This window comes from Myodes glareolus, chromosome 5 (assembly GCF_982192425.1).
Source record: "Myodes glareolus chromosome 5, mMyoGla1.1, whole genome shotgun sequence".
NCBI classification, from domain to species: domain Eukaryota; kingdom Metazoa; phylum Chordata; class Mammalia; order Rodentia; family Cricetidae; genus Myodes; species Myodes glareolus.
Genome location: NC_142030.1, coordinates 50265946 through 50290251, shown reverse-complemented (window position 1 = coordinate 50290251; position 24306 = coordinate 50265946). Strand labels below are relative to the sequence as shown.

The 24306-nt window shown below is 42.8% G+C and overlaps 1 protein-coding gene across 13 annotated transcripts in view; it reads right to left on the bottom strand.

Moving 5' to 3' along the window:
- Cadps (calcium dependent secretion activator) overlaps positions 1 to 24306 on the bottom strand; it is a 433680-nt gene that overhangs the window by 89379 nt on the left and 319995 nt on the right. For 8 of the 13 annotated variants that reach the window (XM_085687936.2, XM_085687937.2, XM_085687939.2 and 5 more), the window contains 3 exons: positions 13904 to 14010; positions 7530 to 7686; positions 6258 to 6399 (listed from right to left, as the gene is read on the bottom strand). In XM_085687936.2, the coding sequence (XP_085544062.1) occupies positions 6258 to 6399; positions 7530 to 7686; positions 13904 to 14010 (406 nt within the window). Of the gene's footprint in view, positions 1 to 6257; positions 6400 to 7529; positions 7687 to 8861; positions 8883 to 13903; positions 14011 to 24306 lie in introns of all 13 variants that reach the window. The other 5 variants (XM_085687935.2, XM_085687926.2, XM_085687927.2 and 2 more) reach the window with 1 other exon arrangement.

Here is a 24306-nt window from a genome sequence, read left to right as displayed (position 1 = left end):
CAAAGTCACTGGCATGATAGAGCCCAGCCTAGCTCCGCATCTGAGAGGAGCCTTCCTGTTTAAGTGGAATTGACAGTACTTTGGCAGAGGACTTGAGGTTCTCTTTTTGGATCTTGTGTGGAAGGGGGAAGTTTCGCCAAAGCAGCTCCGGGTGAGCTGTTTGCCTAGTGGGACTCCTGGAGGCCAGGCTGCCTCTGGGATCACTCTGGGGCGGAGCCGGAGCAAAGGGCCTAGACCTGGTTAATAGCTTGGATGCCTGTCTCCCCCCAGAAATAAGTCATTTAAACATTCTCCACGGCAAGTCAGCCCAGGAATATAAACTGAAAACCCTAGAATGCAAAACGGAGAGCTTGCTGTCTTCTTCTTTCAGGGAGATAGGTGTCTGAGGGATCCATCACTCCCTGTGTGGCCAGGGTGCCTTTGCGGGGCTGCTCAGGAGAAAGCGAAGTAAATATCGCTGTTAGGGAGAAGAAAAAAAGAATGGAACTTTTCCTTCCATGTGTCTCTGTTTAACTGGGGAATCTGCCTTTGAATTCAGTCCCTGGTGGTTCTCAGCCTTACACACTGCCATGAAACAAATCCGCTGGCGATTTCCACTGAGACATGTGTACGCCTATATAAGCAAATGCGATCATTAGACGGCACACTCGCTGAATAATGATCAAGGAATTAGGAGATCTCAGAGATGGCAGCCTGGAAAGTTAAAATGTCAATTCTGAGCAAATTATAAGTAGCTAGAAATGAATAACATACAAATGTCTGCAAAAGCAACTTAATTTAAACATATTAGTGGATGGTGGGCACACACATGGGAAGGGAGCTTCGTTTTGCATACAAAATAAAAAATACTCATATTAATCAAAACATATTGTAAAATACAGCATTTTGGCTGTGAACTTGGGCTTAAATAGACACATTTCCTTCATGGCACATGTTATTAATGATTTAGTTCTTAAATGATAAAATATGACATTTCTGCTTTTATCAGAAAACAAAGCATATCCCTAATGTTACTAATGTTTCAGCTGGGATACTAAAGGAGTAACAATTAGAGGTAACTTCTGAGCATTGCGTTGCACATTTAAAGGAGAATTTTCCATAGTACTCAGTTATGATATTAAGGCTCTGGGAACCATTGACAGCTGTAATGAATAGTTATTTATAAAAAGAGGGCCCTCCAGTGACTACCGGACAACCAGCCAGTCATGCTCCTCTATAAGAACTTTAAGTGTATGTCTCTGGGTAGGACAAGAAGTGAGAATTGCAGTCCTGGTAACTGGTAACGCATAAGACATTCACCTCTAATTCATGTAGGGACCTTGATGAAAGGGATTGCTTTCATTTAGCTCCCAGCTCTAGAACCTGAGAGTACAAAATTCTCATCTGCTCTCTCTCCGTTCATTTCGTGTTAGGGATGTGTGTGGCTCTCATTTCTACTGATGGCAGGGAATGTAGGTGGGGCCCTTTACTTAGAATTGTTTCTAATCAAGACTGTTTCCATGCGGAAGGGATATGGTTACATCATCTCTCAAATATTTCTGCTTTCAGCTTATGGATGGGGGTAGATTTTTAGATACAGAACATGTTCTACTTTTATAAGCCATTTGTTGCATGAATATATGAAGTACATCTGTCTTTTCTTGGTGCTCTGTACACTGAATTTTCTCTATGTCTGTACTTAAGTCTAATCCTACTTAGGGGTATGGGGTACCTTTTGATAATGTCTTAGAGTCCCAAATAATGTTATCATATCTTATCCTGTTATTCATTATTACTCAGCACTATCTTCCTTCTCTATGAAGGTTTAATGCCACAAATATACTATTGAGCTTTCTGTGTACTGAATGTAGACTTACATTTTGTATATATAAGAGTAAGATAGTTTATCGCAACTTTGGGACTATTGAGCCCCATTGAGAACATATCATCTGCAGAATGAATCCCAAACTTCCTGAGATTTGAGACTCTCCCAAACATCTGAGAGGCTTGAACCACCATAGATAGCCCATACCAAATACTCAGCTTTGCTTTGGGGTGCTCTGTTCCCCTGCGTGTTTCTACTGTGTCCACGGTCCTCCTGATGAACCCTACCTCAAATGAAATGCTTCTCTACAAGTGATTTCCTTCCAGACCTCTTAGTGGGAACTCATTCTCATTCCCCCTAGGAGCTACATTCTCACACTCTTTATATGATTTGTACTTACATTGCTAATAATTAAAGCCATTCATATATATATATATATGTATACATATACGTATGTATGCATGTATGTATATATGTATGTATATTGCTGGACCCAACTAGATATAACTTCCCAATCTGGACTGGGTCTTTGTTCCTCATCTCCATGTCCACAGTTCTACTTTTCTGTTGTCTCCTTACAATCCCTAGCCTGTACATTTTGCTGAGACTGCTATGCCAGGCTCTACTCTGTTCTAGATGCAGAAGAGGGAGAGGAGGGAATGTGGAGTTGTGTGCGCACATGCACAATCATGCCACCAAGAATCCTAGCAATGGAAGCTTTTGTGTTACCAAAACCTTTGTTTCCTACACGAGGACACCAAGTCTTTGGAGAGTCAACTGAAGAAGGATCTTAATTCAGAGACATTGTTGACTCACAGTGTTCTGGAAAGTTCCTGGCCCAGGACTTCTTTTTAACAAGTTTATTATGGTTATGGTTATGAATGTGGTTCCACGTGTGCCAGGCAATGCACCTGGAGATCACAGAAGAACTTTGTGGGAACTGGTTCTCTTCCTCCGCCTCTCATGTGATCTGGCAATCAAGTTTTCTAGGCTCCCATAGACCATGCCTTTTCCTTCTGAGTCCTCCTAGAGTCAGGAGTTCTAGACTCGGAAATACTTGTATGTATGATAGCTGACCACACACAAGCTGCTGAAGTGTCTCTTGGATACTGTTTGTTGCCGTCAAATCTCCGTCAGTTTGGGAAAGAGTGTTAGTTGGAAGGTATTTTTAATTTGTACATATCCGACCTAGAGGAGGAACTTGTAAGTGCTTGGAAATCAGGATTCATAAGTCCTTTTTATTTCATTTTATTTTATTTATTTATTTTTGGGTTTTTCGAGACAGGATTTCTCTGTAGCTTTGGAGCCTGTCCTGGAACTCGCTCTTGTAGACCAGGCTGGCCTCACACTCACAGAGATCCGCCTGCCTCTGCCTCCCGAGTGCTGGGATTAAAGGCGTGCGCCACCACCACCTAGCCTTCATCGTACTTTCTGAGAAGTAGTAGTTGCTTCTATTCTCCTAAGTCTCCCCAACCTGATACAGGAGATCATGTAGTCAAGAAAGGATTCTGTGCTCTCAGGAGAATCCAAGCAGTGACAGAAGGGTCATCCACACACTGAAAAGAATTTCTTGGTTCTCTGCAACTCTAGAAGAGGCCTCTATGATATGTTAGGAATGAGCTCCCACTGCCTAGCTAAGTGAGACATTGCCTACTTATTGCAGGGACCAAACCCCACATTCAGGGCTGCCAGAAGACCTGCAAACTTCTTGGCCAACTCAGGTCAGTAGTCCTATGGCCTGCCTAGATGGATGCTCGGGAAAGGGTTATGGCTTGGGGTTCTACTGAACACTTGGGCCTGTCTTGAGAGACAGTCTTTGGCTGTAGCTGGAAGCTGTGCTATGGGATTCTTTACCAGTGCACAGAGAATAATGGAACAAGATACAGGCCCACTCGTCTCCCAGAGATGGAAAGCCACGTTTCAAGGTAAAGGAACATGGGACTTAGCTACTTACATAGTCTACCAAATAATCTCTGTTCCATTAAGCCCAAATAATTGCTGTTTCATTTTTCTTTACAGGGCAATAGTTTGATACAAGGAAATACACAAGATGCTTACTAATTTTCATATGTTTTCTTTTTATCTCTTTTATTCATTGTGCATGCGCAGCCTTGCATGTATGTGTGGGTGCACATATATGAATGCGTGTGCATGTGTATGTTATTATCATGCGGCAGAAACAGAAACCAAGAACACTAAAGTACTGGACAACCTAAATTTACCCAAGTCAGTTCCTAGTTGGGGAGAAGCCTGATGTTTTTTTTTTTTTTTTTTTTTTTTTCTTTTGGTTTTGGTTTTCAAGACAGGGTTTCTCTGTGTAACAGCTCTGGCTGCCCTAGAACTCCCTTTGTAGACCAGGCTGGCCTCAAACTCGGAGAGATCTGCCTGTCTCTAACTCCTGAGTGCCGGGATTGAAGACGTGCACCACCACAACCTGGCTCTGAGTTTTTGTTGTTGTTTATGGCAAAATTAATGATGAGGGCAGGCCCTCTGCAGGTGGTCAGGGGAAATCCTCACTCGCTCTCCTGGCGCTGTCAGAGGAGCAGGGAGCTATGTCTCTCTTCGCATAACCACATCCCAATCTACTTTTTTATCCTCCCTGCCATGCTGCGCCTCAGAACTTCCATACAATATCCGTACTGTCTAACAATCAGTTAATGTGTGTGTGATCACAAGGAATATTAAGCTAGCTTATGTTTCACTTGGCCTTTTCAAATAGCTCCACGTACTCTGAAAGGCATGTCCTCTTTGATATGAACTGAACAAACCACAGACTAACCACAGCATGATTTGGACAGCCCAACATTTACTTCCTGCCCCCTCAGCTCCTGCCCACAGCCACATCCATGCCGTCTAGATTCTCAGGTATGGATGTGGGGATGCATGACACTGACTCTTTTCAAAGTTTCAGACTTTTAAATTATGGATCCGTGAGTTCAACTTCATCAGTTAAAAAAAAAAATCCCCAACAAAACATTCCCAGACTACGACTCCAATTGTGAAAGCGATTCTGATTCTATCTTTACTGCTGGTCGTACTAAGAACACTGAATGCTTCCAAAGGAATAGCAGTCATATGTTTGGCTTCTGAAGAAGCTAACAGATTATAAAATGACTTTAGTGACATTTTCACAGGAATTCATGACAAGTCTCAGACCCCTGTAGGAACTTTTTAAAGAACCACTTTTAACGATGAGAAAACAAGTTCCTAGAAGTCAGACCCTTGCCTTCCCGGCAGGGTGAGGCCCCAGATCCGAGGCTCTTTAGGAACCAAGGGTGGTTATCATTTCCTTCTTCTGTGTGTTGGCAGTAGTACCTTCCACATTTAAACCCAACCAAGGAAATGCTATTTCAAGACCATTGCTATTTTCAAAACATGAATATCACTCATTTACGCCTTTTTTCTCTTCACGGCTTCTTTCCCAAAGCATAATGGACTTGAATATTATGACCAATAAATAAATAGATGCCTCCTCACAAATGTCATCCTCTTAAGGATCAAGTTTTAGACTCCCGAGTTAAAAGTCAACAGACCCAATACCTTTCTTTGCTTTTAAACCAACCTTTTAAAGTGACCTGCTTTTAGTTTGGTCAAATAAAAAGCAATTCTCTTGGGAATTAACTATGGAAAGGGATAGAGGAAACTGTGTCAGTCAGGGTTGCCTAGAGATTGATATTAGAGGGAGTTACTCTGTAAACCTGCTACAGAAAAGGATTCCATACCGAGAAAACTCCCTTGAGTTCTTATCTGGGTTTCCTGAAAATGCTAGCACATACCCGTGTTTTGTTCCACGTTGCTACGTCTCTGAGATGTAAAGGGTGACAGATAATAAAATCATTTCTTAAAGAAAGGTGGGGGGGGGGAAGAGCCCAAACAACTGGAGTCTAACAAGGCAAAGACAGTGCTAGGCTTTACCAGAGCTTTTCAAACTGTATCACAAAGCCTCCATCTAGGCGGTCTTTTCCCCGAATATTTGGGACTAGTTCTTGGCAGTCAGCAGAGGAGGTACTGGCTCTACCAGACTCACTCAATAACTGAGACTGCCCAGCGGCTAACAACACACAGAATCCCCCATGATTTGCCCTGCAGGATATGTAACCAATAAGAACTAGTATATTATGGTCAGCACTTCCCTCCTCCTGGGGACCTTATGAAAAACACTGTGGGAAATGGCATTTGAGTAATATAAACATAAAGAATAAATACCAGACCCATCGTTAGATCCCTCACTTCTTCTGTATTTTTTGTGACACCAAGGTTCCCATTCATAAAACACACTTCTCACGTCTTCTCTCTGTCCCATTCAGACAGGGAAGCCATACTAAGAAATGAAACAAAGCTTGTTCTCCGTTCATATTAACAATGATAGTCCTACGACACCATCAATCCATCTCGTATGGCTCTGCAGCCATTTGTACCCAAATTCCGATGGTATTAAAAGAGGTTTCCTTACTTGACTGGTTCCCATGACTCCCGCTCAAAGCCCCTGTGGATGGATTGTGCAATTGAGGACTCCATCAGATCCACATATCTAACAACAAGTGGGGCAAACAGGTCCTGCAGGTGCTTGTGAAATTTTCCATTGCACAAATTATCTAGAACAGACAAGCAAAACCATTGTCAGCACCATAGCACCTTTGTCCACGTACAGCGCACACAGAGAATATTGTCTTCCACACTGAACCCCCTGCTGCTAAGGAAACTGGAAGAAACAGGAGCAGCATCGGAGCTCAGGCTTGAGTCTGGAGGAAGGGAAATGCCTCTCAAAGTCACGTAACTGTTTGTGCACTCTTATGAGAAGTAACACCCCACAGCACTGGTAAATGTTTTATCTTACCCCTCTTCTACCTCCTTGGCACCAGGAAGAAAAAACATTCCCTGCCACCTCCCCTTCTTCCTCAAACTCCTGGCTGTCGTTGTTGCAAGGCACTGAAGTACTTGCCCGGCTAGGGGCACCTTTTTTTTCTAGGAAGTAGCCTCTGATAAAAACTGAAAAGGGTAAGGAAGTTAAGCTAACTAATTTGTTTGAGAGTAAATAAAACACAAGGAATGGATACCTCTTCTCACACAGCGTGTGGGTTCTTATGATCAAAACAGACAAGAGAACTGCTATCCACAGTTAAGCCTGTGTGTGAGTGTGTGTCATGGTGTGTGTGTGTGTGTGTGTGTGTGTAATGTGGTGTGTTGTGGTATGGTGTGGTGTGTGTATGTGGTATGTATGTGTATGCTGTGTATGAGTGTGGTGTGTACGTGTGGTGTGTATGTGTGGGTGGTATTGTGTGTATATGTGTGTGTGGAGTGTGATGTGTATGTGTATATGTGTATGTACGTGTGTGTGTATGTGTGTAGTGTGTGTGATGTGTATGTGTATACGGGTGAGTGGTGTGTAGTATGCATTTGTGTGGTGTGTGAAGTGTGAGTAGTGTGGTGTGGTACAGAGTGGTATGTATGTGTGTGTATGTATGCATGTGTGCTATGTATGTGTGTGGAGTGTGTATGTGTGGAGTGTGTGTGTGCTATGTATGTGGATGGGTGGTGTGGAGTATGCATTTGTGTGGTGCTTGAAGTATGTGTAGTGGGGTGTGTGCGTGTGTGTGTGTGTGTGTAACAATAAAACAAGGAGGAGCTTTGTCTAATTCACAGTTTATGTGGAGTAAAGACATCTTAGCAACAAGTTTATCTGCACGCTAGTCAGGAAAAGCCAATGGTCCAGGATGATACATACAGTCTGTACGGAGAAAGTCATTCAGCAGCTGGAACAGTGGGAAACTGTCCCACGAGTCTGGGGGTTGCACCTCTAAGGCTGCATCCATGTCCACCGCAAAGAGCGACAGGAACGTCTCCGCATGCTCCACCATTAAGTCTGACCACCACGCAAAGGCCTTTGAAATGTGGCAGAGAAAGAACAGAGAGGTGATGAGTATCTCTGTGGGATGAAGGTGTGTGTGCCAACCCTCACTGCTCAAGACTGGCTGTGCATCCAGCGGGGGGTGCTCATTTTATTGTAAAGAGAACAGCAGTTTGGATGGGACTGGGCCTCTCAGCATCCAAGGCGCTACCCTGTGGCAATCCTTGCTCTTGACCCGGAGGTCAGAGGACACCACGATAGGGCTGCCAGATGGGGAACTTCTGCTCAATTTACAATAACTCAGTAGGCTTGGGTCATGCTCTGTCATTGCTGCTGGCTGGTTCTTGCTCTAAGGTGTAGAAGTCGGGAGTTTCTTCACTGCGTTTATGGGTTTTCTGCTGGTCTAACTTGAAAATTCGCAATTATTATTCAGTCACATTTCCATATCTGGGAATGAGCTGTCTATGGTCTCATCCAAACCCAGGGATTCCTGTTTCCCTATGTACTGAAACATTACCTCTTTATCAGACTAAGTGAAAGCAAACCATTCTTAGAATTACTACATAACTATTGGATAAAAGAGTCTATCTCAGAAGGGAACCTTTGTTTTTCATTTCTGGTCTAGAGGAAGTATCAGGATTAACCTAGAGAACACGGAATAAGGTTAGGACTTATTTTCGGGGGCTTAGATACATATGTACATTGAAAACCAAAAAATATCAGTGAAGTAACTCATTTTCATGCACATGGGTCCTTGAAAATCATTGTGCAGGGTCTCAGGGGGTCACATTCGCATCAGCCTGGGCCCGATGTGAATGTACTTCAAAGGCACGCATGCATGTAGGCTAATCATTTCTGGCAGGGGGCATGCAGAATGAGTGGTGGTGTCAACAGGCCCTGATTCGCTGGTTTCAAAGAGAGCAGGAAAACAAACATTGCCAGCCTCTTCTTGTCCCCCCACCTCCCCCACTCAAGGCCGTAAAGTATTCGCACTGGAAACACTTTCCGGAGCATTCACCAAAAAAAAAGATGGGAAGGCATCTGGGAATATGAAATATGATAATGGAAGTAATTCTCTCCATGGAAGGGTTTGTTTGGTGGCCAAGCTCTTTTGTGATCTATTCCTTATTGGAGGGGCATTCTAACAGCCACTAGGAGGCAGAACAGAGGGGCCATCTCTCTTCTTTCACGAGAGTTCACTTTACTTACTTCTCCTTTATCAACATGTGGCTGGTTTGCAAATTAAATGGAAAAAATCAAGTCATGTACGGTTCTTTGAGGATGGTTTGGCTGGAACTAGATCCCCTGCTGTTGCTACTGTAATGTATAGTAAAACCCCACTGGTTCAGAGCATGCGAGGGGGGACGTTGGTCTGTGAGCCAAAGGCTCAAACTGTTGGATTTTTCTAGCAAGAGATGTTTTATTGCTTTTGAACACAGCCTGTAATTGCGCACTAAAGTAAGTGGCATTCATGGGATCTCCAATGTTTAGCACAAGAAAATATCAGAATGCTTAAATTTCCCCCAATTTCTAAATAATTGTTGATAAAACTGGCCCATTAGTTAAAAAGACATGAGACTTAACTTTGTAAAGCCAAGGATGGCAAAAAGAATTGCATGTCTCCAATGCACGAGAAAAGACTTCACAGTTTTCTTAGGGTGTTGATATTTTCCTAAATATTTTACTTAAGGGAGATGAAAATAGTCATAGGTACAACTGAGTCATCAGAGATTTTGAGTGTTTGGGATGGAACGAAGAAGCTTTATTGTAGCTTCACCAATTGGAGACGAAAGCCCTGGGACCGAGTCCAGCAGAGAAAGAAATCCTCCCCGCCTCCCTCAATAGTATCTCAACTGCCTGTCATTTAGGCAGATTGGGCATGCTGGAACTTGGGGGTGCCCTGGCCACAGTCTCACTTTACAAAGAGCCGACTCTTCCCTTCACATTCAAGATATCTGTAAATCTCACAAGGGCACAGAGGACACTGGCTGGCTGGCTGGTACTTATTGTTTAGTTGGTTGATCTATGTTACATCTCCAGGGTAAGGCCAAGAAGATAGGATGGGGAGAATGTATTATGTTCCTGTGTACAACTTTGTTCTAAGATGACAGGGAAGACCAAATTTAACCAAAACCCAGTCAAATGCATGAAGCTAAAAAGTTCTTTACCCATCATCAGATACGGTTCTTATGCTTTTAATTTTGTAAACTTACAAACAAGAGACCCCTAGGAACACAGTATCTCTCCTTTCTAGAGAACCGTGTCCTGTGCAATTTGTTACTGAGTAACTCTTAGTTTCTGCACTAATATCACAAGGGCTGGATACATTGGGAGCCTACAAAAAAAGCAGTGGTATCACTATGGAAGCTGGCACAGTGAGTGAGGAGATTTTAAATTAGGGGGCTGGGGAAGAAGTGAAAGCCAAGGTCTTTCTTTGTAGCACTTTGTAATTAAACTTGACTCTCTAAGAAGTAGGTAAGTAGTCAGTCTAGGACAGCAATAACTAAGCAGTTAAGGGGTAATCCCAATCAAATGGACAGCCTGCACGGCTGGACTGAGCAAAAGCTAGGCTTTATTTTAAGCCCCGCTCTTCCAGGTGAAGAGCCACATTCGTACACCAAGTCCTGTGTGTTCACCGGCACCTAAAGTCTCAGTAAACCTTTTCTGTAAACCACATGGAGTTACACATCTGGATTGCAAATACTTACCCCATACCCTTTATTACTCAAAGACAAAAGCTGTATGCTTCAGGGCATACTGTTCACTACACTGAACACACTACATATTCCGCACACAAACTAACATGTATATATGTACCCTTCTGCGCACCACAATACATATATACATATACATACGTATACATAGAGAGAGATTAGGAAGGGGGAGGTACATGAAGATATAATTTGTGTGTCTGTGAGTAGGCCAGGTTCTGAGAAGAAAAATCTGTTGCATCTGAGAGCAAAATGTGGCAATGGCTTTCACATCCAGCGTGTGTGAAGAGTAAAGATAGGATGCACCCTTGGCTGATAAGTTTTTCCCCTTTGGGACATTTGCTATATTATGCTGGAACTTAAACACAGCTTTAGAGAAGATCGGGGAAAGGGATTAAAAACTGACATTTAGATTTGTGAGGTATGCACAAATACTTTGGTCATACGCGGTTGGATTCATGTTTACAATTTAGTGCTTTGTTATTATTGTTATTAGTGTAAGACCTGAAGAGAGAGTGAGTTCTGGGAAAACAAATCTTCATCCATTCAGAAAGGAAAACTCTGTACAATGCGCATATATATCAAATCGACCTTTTCCATTACACTCGATTCACCTGGATATACACAGGGATCCCCTGGGCAGCTTTCGTAAGTGACCAGTGCTCTAGAACTCTCTCCAGAGATTCCAGTCAGTGGGACTGGGGCCAGAAACAAGAATTCAGATTTCCGCGAGCTGTTTCAGGTATTCTTGTCTGCATATGGAAATTGAGAACGGGTGGGGTGCCTTCCAAGACCAGTCCACTCTTTCTGGGAAGGGACCCCCCTTTCCTTCCAACACAGGCCTCCAGTTCTGAGGCATTCGACACCTCTCACCTAGGCTTCATCTTTATTTTATTTACTTTTTAATCAGCAGATATTTTGATTTCTTGGGAATTTTTTTCTTAATATATTTAGAGTTAAACTTTGTAGCGTGCTTATCAAGTGCTGGGCACAATATTTGATGCCTTAATAAAGTCACCTTCCATCTTACCAGTCGTCACGTGACTTGGCTTAAGTAACTAGCACCCCAGTCACATGACGAACAGCTGCAGCCAGAACCCAAGCCCTAGCTGCCCCAACTAGATTTTATGCTCTGGCTGTTTTACATGCCGGCCTTCATGGCCCAGGGAATTGTATTTCTCCTCATTGTTCCTCAAGGAACACTAAGTTCCTTGGCTCATGGCTCAGCAGACAGCAGAAGTCCGATGGGTAGGTCTGATTAAGAGAAGAGATCTCGTGATGGGGAAAATGGCTGAATTTTGGGATATAATCCTGTTTCTTTACTAAAATAGTTTTGATATTCAGAATTTTAAAATATACTGAGGGTTTTAGTACTAATTTCAAAGCACAGTGTTGAGAACAAGATTGAGGTTACCATATTTATTTGCCCTGCATGACTTCCAAATGTGCAAACGGACAGCACTTTTATGATAGTGATTATTAAGATGATTGACACACAAAAATATCCTTTTTGGAAATGTAAAAAGAAGTATCTTCTTTGGAATGAGGGTTTAAAAATTGTTTTTGTTTTGCAGTGCTGGGATATTAAGTTTTCTTTGGTGCCTCTTTGGTGCAGCTGAGGAACATATGGATTCTTTGTGATCTGGGAGTAGCCTTAGAAAGTAGCTTGGTTACCAATCAAGTATGTCCGCCATTTTCTTCTTCTGTTACTCACTTAAATACATGCGCCTGGGAGAAAACATCCTCTTCACATTCGTGGCTTCACAAACATGTAGACTTGGGCAAATCTTTACCACCCAAGCCAGGAAAGGCAGGACAGAGTCCCTCAAGTCCCTGGAGATATTTTGAAGACACCCAGATAGAAGAAACTTATCATTGCTTGAATTCCCCAACCCCTGATCTAAAAAAAAAAAAAATATATATATATATATAAATAAGTGGAAGAGAAAAAAAATCCAACCCAACTTCATTGAATGTGTCTGCAAGTTACTTTTAGGTTTGTATGACTGGGACCCCTTTTTCATCCGGGAAGTGTCCATTGCTAAGTGCTGTATGGGTTAGTGACACCCACTCACGGGGTCTTCCCCTTGTACGGAGGGTCTGCCGGGAATGCAGGATTCTTCGACACTCTCTCTATATATAAATACTGTATATATGACTCACGTACAGACAGCTGTAGAGGAAGGTTAGTATTGCTCCACAGAGCTACTGACTACTAAGCTTGGAATTCTTCTTCTGTAATAAAGGTAAATACAGACGGACATAGGAAACTATGACAGGCCAGGGACAGAATCAAGGCAGGTGGGAGGCGTGTGTCAGGATGTAACCGCAGTCCTCGTAAGTCTATCAATTGCTTCATGCACGCACAAGGGGTTCACCCCACATTTACCCTGCCATGGGGGGGCACCCATGTCACAAGCAGTCCACTGGAAGTTGCCGTTACATTCCTTGGGTCAGTGTTAGAAAAGCAGGAACACCAGGGAAATCCCATTAGAAGACATGGTACTAGAAGGGCATGCACAGAGCATGGCAGCGGTGGCCCGTTCATTCAGTGGAATCACGTACCTCTTTCCCCTGCCACGATCAGCCAAGATTGACCGGAACAGTAGAGAAACAGGGAGGAAATTTCAATATGCAATCAGCATTAATTGGGATTAGTTGAGTTTACAGTGTATGATAGATCAGCTTTCTCTTAGTCATGGGAAAGATCATTTTAGGTCCCTGGGCAATCGCTTTTACAGCCTGTCCTTCCCTCCCCTTTCTGTAAATAGGGATGTGGAGGAAGAGGGAGAATTAGTGTAATTTTAAAACCAGGTTATGTGGAGAGAGGTGACTTTAAAGTTCAAGTTTGGAACGGTTTTCAGAGTGGAATCCTTAAGGTCCTCCATGGAAGTGCTGGGGCGTTTACGTCCTTATAGGTTTGACATGTAAGTTGGTCTTGGGGTCCTTCGTTTTATAATTCAGAGTCATTTTCATAGCGGTTTGTAAAAACACAGTGGAGGAAGCTCTGCTTATCTGGGTCTGCGTCATGGAAGCAACAAACCAAACAACGTGGACTTATTGTTTCTGTCACTGTGCTCAGCGACCCAGGCACTCTATAACGTCAAAAATGGAAACGTGCTATACGAGGAGAGTATTATACAGAGAAAAACTCAGAAAAAGAAAATGACCCGTGGTCTACACACCAAAGAACCAATCGAAACAACAGTGCTAGCAACAAAAACAACCACGAAAGACCAAAAAGTGTTCTTCGTGTGTGGACAATGGATCTGTGCATGCCGAATGCCACCGGCCCGTAGGGTTACACTCACCTCAGTCCCGGGTTCAGAGAAACATCTGAAAACTTAGGCTGAAAGGCACACCATTTACCACCTCTCCGTCATTCAGACAACCATCTAAAGAGGCCTCCTTCCAAAGCTTCTACCTTGGCTCCCTTCAGGAGCCCCGTTAAAAGGAAAGGGAAGTTAATGGCTCTCATTCACAACCAGGTGGGAGGAGTCAGTGCTGGAACCTCAGTTAGGGGACACCAAGCCTGCTCACCTCTGCGTGATGCTCGTCGTTTTGTTGAAGCACTTCAATGACTAGTTCAGCAAGACGGATTGTGTCTTCGAGCTTTTTGGCAGGAGTGATTAAGCGGCCTACATTTTCTGGAGTATAAGAATTTGTGGTAAGATTCAACGGAAGCAGCAGGCTAGTTTTGTGGCCAACAGAACTAGTGGGTGAGAAATTCTGAATGGTTATCAATTTATTTCTTTTCTTTTTTTTTTAAAAAAAAGTTTCATGCAAATGTTAAATGAGCAAACCAGGAAGCCACCTTGTTGTCATAATGATACACTTAGCAAAGCAGTGCTCCAGCTTCTGGGTTGCAGACGAAGCTAAATGACGTCTAGGACAGCCCGTGTCAATTCAGTCACATCTGTACAGACATTCTTTAAAGACAGCATACATGATCTACCTCCTCTCCCTCTCTACACTGCCCTGCCTACCATCGAGGGGCAACAGATTCCAGGTTTGGTGTTGATTGGTGCCGTGTTTGTCCTCTGTGTGGGTCAACAACAATTCCATAGGGCAGCACTGACTTTCATTGCAGGTCTGCACATTGACTGGGCACTGCGTTGTGCATGTTGGAAATGAACATTCCAAGGCCTCTGTGTTTCTAGTCACCCAGGGAAAAGATGGAAAGCAAAACTAACCATTTCTGCCTGATTATAAAGAAGGCAGGACAGAATTACTACAAGAGTAATGTGGACAGGCTGGTGCTGGTGGTTTGTGTCCATGGTTGCTATAACCAATATTTTAACAGGGAAGTTGCAACAATGTATTCACTTTGCCTTGCTTTTTTAGTTGATTGTGAGTTCACAGAATTGTTTTCCACAAGCTCAAAAAGGAAGGAAACTCTTGCTTTAGCTGCAGCCTGCTCAGAGCTGAGCCGGTGCTGGGTACAGCACCATCTTTTTGCTGAATCAGCTGAGTCTGGATGTCAGAATGCGCCTTCTTAAATAAAGTTTCTTTGCACTCTTTTCTCCCCTTTTGTGGTGCTGGGGGCTGAACCCTGGGCCTTACACATGCTAGGCAACTTTCCTACCATTGAACTACATCCTTAATGCTAAGTAGAATTTCTTAATACTTTATACGAACTTGTTTTTGGAGTGGGTGTATTTAAAAATAAGGCTAAGAAGTGGCTAATGAAACAAGATAGGCATTTTTTTAGGTGGCACACATCATTAATATCTAGAATTTAAGAATAGAAAACAAACTCAGTAAAACACCGTTCAAAAGGAAATGTTTTATCCACTGGGAGTTAGGATGGTAAACTGGACAAAGCAAGATGATCAGATTAGAAAGTTTCAGTTTGACTAGGTGATTGTAGGCGTGGAGACGAGCTTTCTGCATGTGGTCAATAAAATCATATCTCTCTCTATCATAGCCAAGTGGAAAGCTGGCTGGAACTAGCTGGAGCTTTGGAGGTGGGAGTTTTGGGGAACGTCAGTTTGCAGGCTAGGGAAAGTACAGCTGACACCGAGGCAACAGATTCAGGAGGTTAGGGTGACAGCTGACGGCCTGGTCTAGGGCAAAAGTACTTGAAGAAAAAAAAAATGAGAGGCAAGACTGACTTCTGTGTTTTGGGGATAACTGACCTATCTGTAATTTTTCTTAGCAGACGATCAGAATTTCATGAATAGACTTTCAGGCATTTCTACAAACATACTGTGTATATATGTTTGGGTAATATGTGTAGAGTGAGACACTTGCATTTTGATGGCAAATATGTGCAGGTGACTTTTTATTGGCTTACAATCACATTTACACATCAATTTGCAAATCCCTCAGCCTATGCTTATTACCCATTCAACACATACATCCACATACATACATCACATATGTACACACATTTTCCGATAACCAGACAAGCCTGCACGTTATACAGATCTGCAGGAAATCCCCCTTGGACCACATCTTTGAAATCTCTCACTTCTGAAACAGAGAGCATTGTTCTTTGGGATGGGACACTCGGCAAATCTAGGGTTGTACCCGACATCGGAGGCGGAAATCAAATAATTCCCACCAGTATTTTTATCATTCACATTTACCTAAAAAGTACAAATGCTTTTTTTTTTACATTTTGAGAAATATAAGATGCTTAAGCGAGGACTGCCTGAAGATTTGCTTTATTTTTTTTAATGCACGACTTTTAGATTGACTACATTAAACGGCAATAGATACACATATATGTACATGTGCATGCAGTCATTCTTTGTGTGTGTACATGTACACAGGTATGTGTATGCCTGATGTGTATTATATATACAGACAGTATGTTTAATAAAACCTTGTGCAATTTGCCTCGGACATGCAACCACTGAAGTAAGTGGGTTAAGAGACTTTAATCTAGAATACTTGACTGCCAATTAATCCATGTAGCCCGACTTGCATTTATTGTGAATTAGTTGTGACTCCATTATCTGTAGCTTAAGCCTCTTTACTGAGACACGGCTACCGTTCTTCTATTCATGTGAACAGCTGATTTGATAACTACACGGCAAAAACTCTACTAGGCATGGATGCTGTCAGATGTTGTCTTTAAAGAAAACACTGCGTGAAAACCTTCCGCAACCCCAGAGGCCAAGTAGTTTGTGGTTAGAAGTGAGTCTGGTCCTTGGCCACTTCTGCTGTCACGAAACACCCTGTGACATCCCTACCCGACCCAGTTTCGCAGTAGCTGGAGCACTGGTGGAAAGAACTGAAAATACAGTATACTCAGGAAACGTTTCATACAACGGAATCGAAGCTCATAACAGAGGAAAAAAAAAACCGTCATGCAAAATGTTATGCAACACCGATGTTATTTTGTGCTGACATTGAGATTTGAAAATGTTGCATATGTCAGACAGAGCTAGACAAAAAAAATGTGGACATTTGGGAGTAAATGCTCTCTTCCAAGTATCTCAAAACCTACAACATCACACTTGAGAGCCCAAGCCTCAGCTTAGTGTTCCAAACTGAAACAGGATTTCAAGAGTGAACAGAAAAGCCAGCTAAACTAGAAAGCTGCCGGGTGACAGAACAATAGAAGTTTACAGTACTTGGTATTGGCTTAGGCATGCCTTTGAGCCTCTGATAGAACTTTCTGTTCTGCAAGCGCATGAGTAAAAGATGAGGCTCAGGAACTGGCTGGGGAGCTGTTCAGGTAAGTGGAGAGAAACAAACAAACAAAAAAAAAGCAAAGAGACAAAGTGACTTTCACAGAGAGTGACAAGTGAGACAACGAATCTGAAAAGAACAAATCAAGCAGCAAACGCCACCAACAGCAATGGGAGACGCTGCTTCCTCGGCATCACCTCAGTGTCCTGGAGGTGTGACAGGTTTTGACAAGGACTCTTACCAGCATCTCAGTACCACCCCTACCCAGACACTCAGAGGTTGAATGCAAACACCGGATGCTCCAGCGAGATGGGAAAACATGAATGACAGTCGCTGCATCATGACCCGGAAGAAGATGTCCTTTTCACATCGTGAACAACACTCACAAAGTCATGAACCGACTCTTCCCTTCACACAACCAGAGACAGAGTGTGGGGCACGGGTTGTTGGCAACGTGGATTCTCATCCTTCATCAGCTATTCATTTTTTAACTAATTTTGCAACCTCTGTGATTGTGTTTCTTCTCATACGGAAGACACAGAATTAAGAATGTCCCCCTGTGTATCCGACAGGGTTGCTGACAGGAACAAATCAAACAAGGCATGAGCTAGAGCTCCCTCAATTCTGAAGTGCCTACAAATGGTCATTGTTAACCTCCACATTGTGTGGCCAGACCGAAGTTAATTGCTTTGCAAAAGCAGATAAAAGGCCGCTATTAGTTCAAGTGAGCTAGGGAATATTCGTGCTCCCTTTGTGGAATTTCAACACGGGAAAATCTGTCATTTGGGGGGCAAATGTGTGGTATCTGATTGTTTCCAGCTCATTTAATTATTTTCAATTTGGAATTCTCGTGGCTTTTATATTGTGGGTTGAATCATATATAAAAACTTGCCAGCTTATCGAATATGTTACTCGCTATTCCAAATGTTAGAAGACTGTAATCAGCACTTGACCCATCTGTCATGTGGTTTACAATATCAGCTCTGCAAACATCCTGCGACAATAGTCTCTTTTTCCACACAGGCACAGAGCACCGCAGCGCCCACAATTCTCTCTCTTTAGCGACTGTCTCCTTCACCCTGGACCTGCTCCTTTCGAACAGGTCTGGGTCAGCAAGTGATCTGTGTGGAGAGAGGGGCACAACCCTTTGCCAACTTTTCTTCCAGTTTTGCCTGAGTTTTCAACTGAGGAAATGGATTTGACCAAGGTATAGAGGAATGAATCCCATCCTGGTGACATCAATAAAGAAAAGGAGAAGGCCACCGCACTCCGGCAAAGCTGCCTACTGAAAGCAAGACTTGGGCGGCTCTGAGCTTGTCTTGTTTTGACCGCCTCAGTGTTTTGAGCATATAACTAAAAAATAATCTTTATCATTTTCTCCTGTTTTAATTTCTCCAGGGCAGATTGTGTGTCCATGGAATTTGTAGACATCATTTTTAAACGACCGCTATCTAAGGGGAGGCTGGTCCTTTCGTTATTTTAAAGAAGCACTTGGCTAACAGCATTTTATAACGTTGGGGACCTCTCCATCACACACCCACATGGCTCTCGTCATGAATATTTACTACCACAGTGTGGAATTGTCACGGAAACTCGTTGCTCATCTGTGCTTAGGTAACTGATTTTGTGGATCACAATGCGGGATCTGGGGCTCAGTACAGCATGGAACAGTCGGGGGCTGATCAATAACCCGAGAGGCATCAGACACATGTTTCAGCTCAATGAGTCCTGGGGAAGAACTCATAAATGGATTTCCTCCTGCCAACTGTCTGTCCCAAATTCTTTCAGTAAGGTTTGCCACCACAGAAAAACAAACTCCCTATTTTTTTTTCTCCTCACAGAGCAAAACAAAAATACCATACCTTGGTTTCCAACTTCATTTACCCAATTACCATTGCTCATGCTTACACAATTAATTCCACTTGGCTTCCAGAAAGAGAGTTAAATGTGACTGCAGAAAAAAAGGAAAGAGAGAGAGAGAGAGAGAGAGAGAGAGAGAGAGAGAGAGAGAGAATTCCTCTGCATGCGTAGCTAAAGCCAAGGAAGAGAAACATCCAGGAGCGAGAGACACTCCAATTAGCCCTGAAATAACCTGACCATCTCTGGTTCCAGCAAGCAAACTGCCAGCCTTTGCAATATCACATGAGGGGCAGACATGACGGATGGAAAACCCACGTAGTACCAAGTTCCAGCCGTTGGTGTGTGGAGGAAGATACCAGAGTTGTAGCATGCTTTACTGGAAACACTAGCCTGAAGATAGTTGCTATGATCCAGGGGAGGGAGGGGGAGATGGAGGTGTCATTAATCAGACATACTATGTTTTGCAAGGTACCCTGCATCCGTGTAATACTGGGTACACAGACTAAAGACTGCAGGGCCCAAACACACTATTTCTGTAGTGACACTGCCTATTATGCAGCTCCCTTAATCCTCCTCAGAAGAGTCCATCTTTTAACTGGTATGTTAGCAAAGACTGATAGGTGAATCATGAATCATTTTCTCTACTCTTTCATTGGTTCCGTCTTTGTCTCTATCCCATAAGGACTAGGTGGCTTGGCCTGTGTAGTCTCTCTCTAAGAGACCTAGTTTATTTCCCTCTTGCACCAGATCCTGTGCCCACACTCTAACCAAAGGATGGACATGCACCTCAGCTCTCATTATTTCTATTTTAGCTCTGGCTGAAGCCTTTGAGAGGTCTTCAGGCCAACAAGGGTGATGTTAATAAGACTTCTATAGAGCAAGCGTCTGAACTTGTTATGCTGTTCAGACATAAAAACTTCCAAGATGTCACTTCATTGAGAAGTATGTCATCACATGCCCCAGCAATACAAAGCCTTCATAACCAAGGCCTGCCTCCTTGAACACAGCCCTCCTGGCGTAGCCATGACCTTGAATAAGGGCCACTTATGTGGATATGTCTGTTTCTTTCTAGACTTCTGGATTTCTAGAGCCTATAGCATGGTCTGGTACAGGACAGATCCTCAGATAATGGTGGGGAAGAATGGATCAGCAGATCCTGCCCTATGCACTACTTTCAAGGAGAAACGCATATTGTGCTTTTTCAGTGCACATGGAAACTATACAGCAAATTGGCTTGCCTCCCAAAGGCAGGTCATTTAGCTAATTTACTAATCTGAAATTCCTGGGAGCAAAAAATGTAGCTGGAACTATAAACCAGAGAGTAATCTCAGGCATTTTGATGTAGCTAAAAAGAATTTAAGGGCTGGAGAGATGGTTCAGTAAGTAAGAGCACTGACTGCTCTTCTAGAGGTCATGAGTTTGGTTCCCAGCAACCGTAAGGTGGCTCACAACCATCCATAACGAGATCTGGTGCACTCTTCTGGCCTGCAGGCAGACATGCAGGTAGAATACTGTATACATAAAAAAATAAATAAAATCTTTTTTAAAAAAAAGAATTTAAGCTGGGCGGTAGTGGTGTACACCTTTAACCCCACCACTTGGGAGGCAGAAAGAGGCAGGTGAATCTCAGTGAGTCTGAGGCTAGACTGGTCTACAGAGCAAGTGCCAGGACAGCCAGGACTGTTAAACAGAGAAATGCTGTCTTGGAAAAAAAAAACCAGAAGAATTTAAGATAGTTAAATTTAAATTTAGTTATATTCCAAGGGAAGAGATACTGCTTTAGTGATACATATTTTTTTTTTAATCCAAGTCAGACTTTGTTGTCATGCATGAGCTGTTACACCTCAGGAAAAATGAGCTTAGTTCTGGAAGAAGATGCCTATTGTTCTTGTGCATGTAATAACTTTCTTACGGAAATGGTTTCTCCTCCATTCCATGTGTTCTTGATGGGAAAATCAAATAAGGGAGCCCACCGAGCAGTTATGTGAGCCTAGCATGGGTAACTATTATAGCTATTATGGCCTGGAGATGACCATGTGACCTAAGATGAGCCAGTGATGGTCATTTCTAAACGTTCATACAGATGATTGGAGAGGAAAGCTGTTTCGTCTATGGTCAGCAGCGAGGATAAAAGTCTTGGGCTACTTGCTACTATCTGTGACCATGTCTCTCTTCAGAGCCATACAGCATCACGACTCATGTGAACACATTCTATCAGCAGTTAGAGACAGGAAAACACACTCTGACTCTTCACCCCTGAGGGCATTTCCTTCAGAGTTTTCCCAGCTACACTAGCAAAAAAAAAGTTCTTTTTCTTGCTTCTTATTTCAGTTTTTAAAAATAGTTATTTGCTCTAGGAAGAACGTGGATTTAGTGATCCTGTTAAGGACCTGTTAAGGCTCCCTTAGCTTCCACATACATAGTCACAACCTTCTTAGGCAGCATCTTGGAGAATGGGGGAGGGGAGGCAGTTAACAGATGAAATACTGTAAAAAAGTCAGAAAACATTCCAGTCAGTTTTTGGGGTCCCAGACCCATACTCTATGATGTCCTCTCTGGTGCTCATCCTGTCTCTGTGGTGTAGCCAGCTCTGTGGTGTGGCCTACAGGCTCCTGTAGAGCTATAATCTTGCAGCATCTTGAATCTCTTCTTTACTGTAGTCATCAGACTGAAAATTGCTTGATCTGCTCCCATGTTCTTTACGTTTGTGCTAGTTTTCTTGAGGGTGGAGACCATCGTTACCATGGCTTATTGCACAGTCCCCAGGTACCAGGCATAGCTACTGGCACTTTGTGGGTATCTGACAGAATTGAGAATCATGGGTCGGGTTGATTCTAGACTAGATTACAACGTCTTCTGTAGGAAATGAAGAATACTTTCTGAATCAGTAGCCAGAGCTTCACTAGGGGGCTTGGTAGAAATGTGGACTCTTAGGCCCTGCCTGCACTCACTCAATCAGAATCACATCTCAACGATAATCTGAAAAGCATGAGCTGTGGGCTTAGAAGGGCTCCTGTTGAAGTTTGGACCCTGCACCTAACCAGCTGTTCTCAGCATGTTTCCCAACAACTTTCTGCTTTAAGATTTCTATGAGCAGAACTAGAGGGACGGCTCAGCCATCAAAGTCTAAAGCTCACAACCGGAAAGATATCCATGAAGAGAGGACCAATTTCCTACCTCAGTTAGTACACAGAGCACATTTAATGCCACAGAAATTTGGACCCATATTACATTTAGTGGCCTGTCACCAGTTGACTGACATCATTATATTCTTCATAGTAAATTAATGGCATATCTCATGATCACGCCTAATTTTAGATTCGATAAAACACTGCAATAAAGCACTAATCTCCTAGAATTCTTGTGAGAATTAAATAAGATATGGAGGCAGCCACTAAGCATGTTTTAAACCCTCCCTGAACAACTGTTAACATCTGTAGCGGCATATTTTTTTGTCTGGTAGAAAAGATATGGCTTTATGTCCATTGCATATGTTCATGACATACTTTAGTGCCTCCTCTCTTCCTATGAAATCCCTCTTGATAACAGTCTGGGGAAGAAATGTGTTTCTCCTTGTTCCCCTCACTGTTTGTATAGTAGAAGAGAAGTGCTGTTCACAGAATAATTGGGACTTAGAAACTGGTTTATCTCGGCATCATTTAGACAAAACAGATGGAAAGAGAGAGAGACATTTAACTCTTGATGTATAAGATACGAAGCAAGAGTGCTTATCATTGTAGAACAGCCTGGATGCTTGAGCAATAGGATTCACCTCACTGGTTCTTTGTGGTGGGGAGACTGCAGGGTCATTGCATTTGCGCAGTGCTGGGCTGAGAATGGGATCTTGATTGTCTCTTGTCTATTTCGACAGTCTCTAGACTAGTGGGAAATTAAACTGGGTATTGCAGAAGGCATGGAATCCACAGCACAGTCTGTGGAAGCCCTTGTGTGAAGTGTGTTTGTGTGTGTGCCCGCGTGCATGCATGCCTGTGTGTGTGTGTGTGTGTGTGTGTGTGTGTGTGTATGTGTGCACACGAACAGACTACAATCAACCTTAGATGTCGTTCTATGGTTTTTGTCACCTTGATTTCTTGGGACAGGGTTTCTTGCTTGCTTGCAACTCATTGAGGAGACGAGGCTGATCAGCAAGACCCAGAGACCTCAGTGTCTCCACATCTCCACTGCTGGGATTATAAGTATCTGTTGTCATGCACAGAATTTTAAACAGATGCTGGGGAATTTGAACCATGTTCTTAGATGTACGTGCATAGCAAGCACTATTTCCCCAGGTAACTTCTTTGGATTTGACTTGCTCTTGAAGGCTCTGTCAATTGGAGAGACAAAAAATCACCACAAACACTGCTGGAAGAATTCACAATGTCAAGATTTGACCCCGAATGGGACTGTTCTGTTATTTTTGTATTCTTCCTATAGTCAAAAGCTATAGGTATCTTTGGCTTTCAACCACTGAATGGATACCGTCTAAGTACCTACCATTTTTGTGGTCTGCAAGGTAAAAGGAGACAAAAACATAGCCCTTGCATTTAGTCAGACCAGAGGTGAAGTAGTGCTTGAGAAAGTCACTTTCCCTCCTGAAACACAGCTTCCCCAGCTAAGATGGGACAATAGTGAAGCCATGTTTGTGAGTTTAAGGTAAAGATCCAGTTAGATCATTCATATAGAGTTCTCAGCATAGTGCTCAGACCAAGGTAGGGTATTGGCTCTCTGCCCATCCATCTCCTTACCGTACCTCTCGAGCTATTGATGTCCCTTCCTTCCTCCCTCCATTCATTTCTTCATCTCTCCCTCTCTTTTTTCATTCCCTCTCCTTTCTTCCTGTCTATGTCTGTCTTCTTTCTTCCTTCTTTTTTAATATTTATTAATTTATTATGTATACAATATTCTGTCTGTGTGTCTATCTGCAGGCCAGAAGAGGGCATCAGATCTCATTTCAGATGGTTGTGAGCCACCATGTGGTTGCTGGGAATTGAACTCAGGACCTTTGGAAGACCAGGCAATGCTCTTAACTGCTGAGCCATCTCTCCAGCCCTTCTTTCTTCCTTTTTTCTTTCCCTCCTTCCCACTTTCCTATCTCTGTATCTATCCCCTACCTAAAAGATCATCTTTACAAGTTTTGCAAACCCTTGGTACATTTAAAGGAAAAGATTTTATTTAAAAATTCAGTGGAATCTCTATGATGATCAGAAAATTATGCAATTATTTCATCAAGAGTGGAGGCAAAACGGCAATAGTGGTATTGAATTCCCTGGAGCTCACTTGATTTAGAACATGTGACAATTTAGTGGAAATGCATTTAAAATTATAGAGTTCTCCTGTAGGATCTCAGCTTTTCTTTCCTGGACTTTCACAATCTTTTGCATCCTCTATTATTCTTGTAATACTGTAACTAAGCTGGACATTTAATTTCTAATAATGTCCCA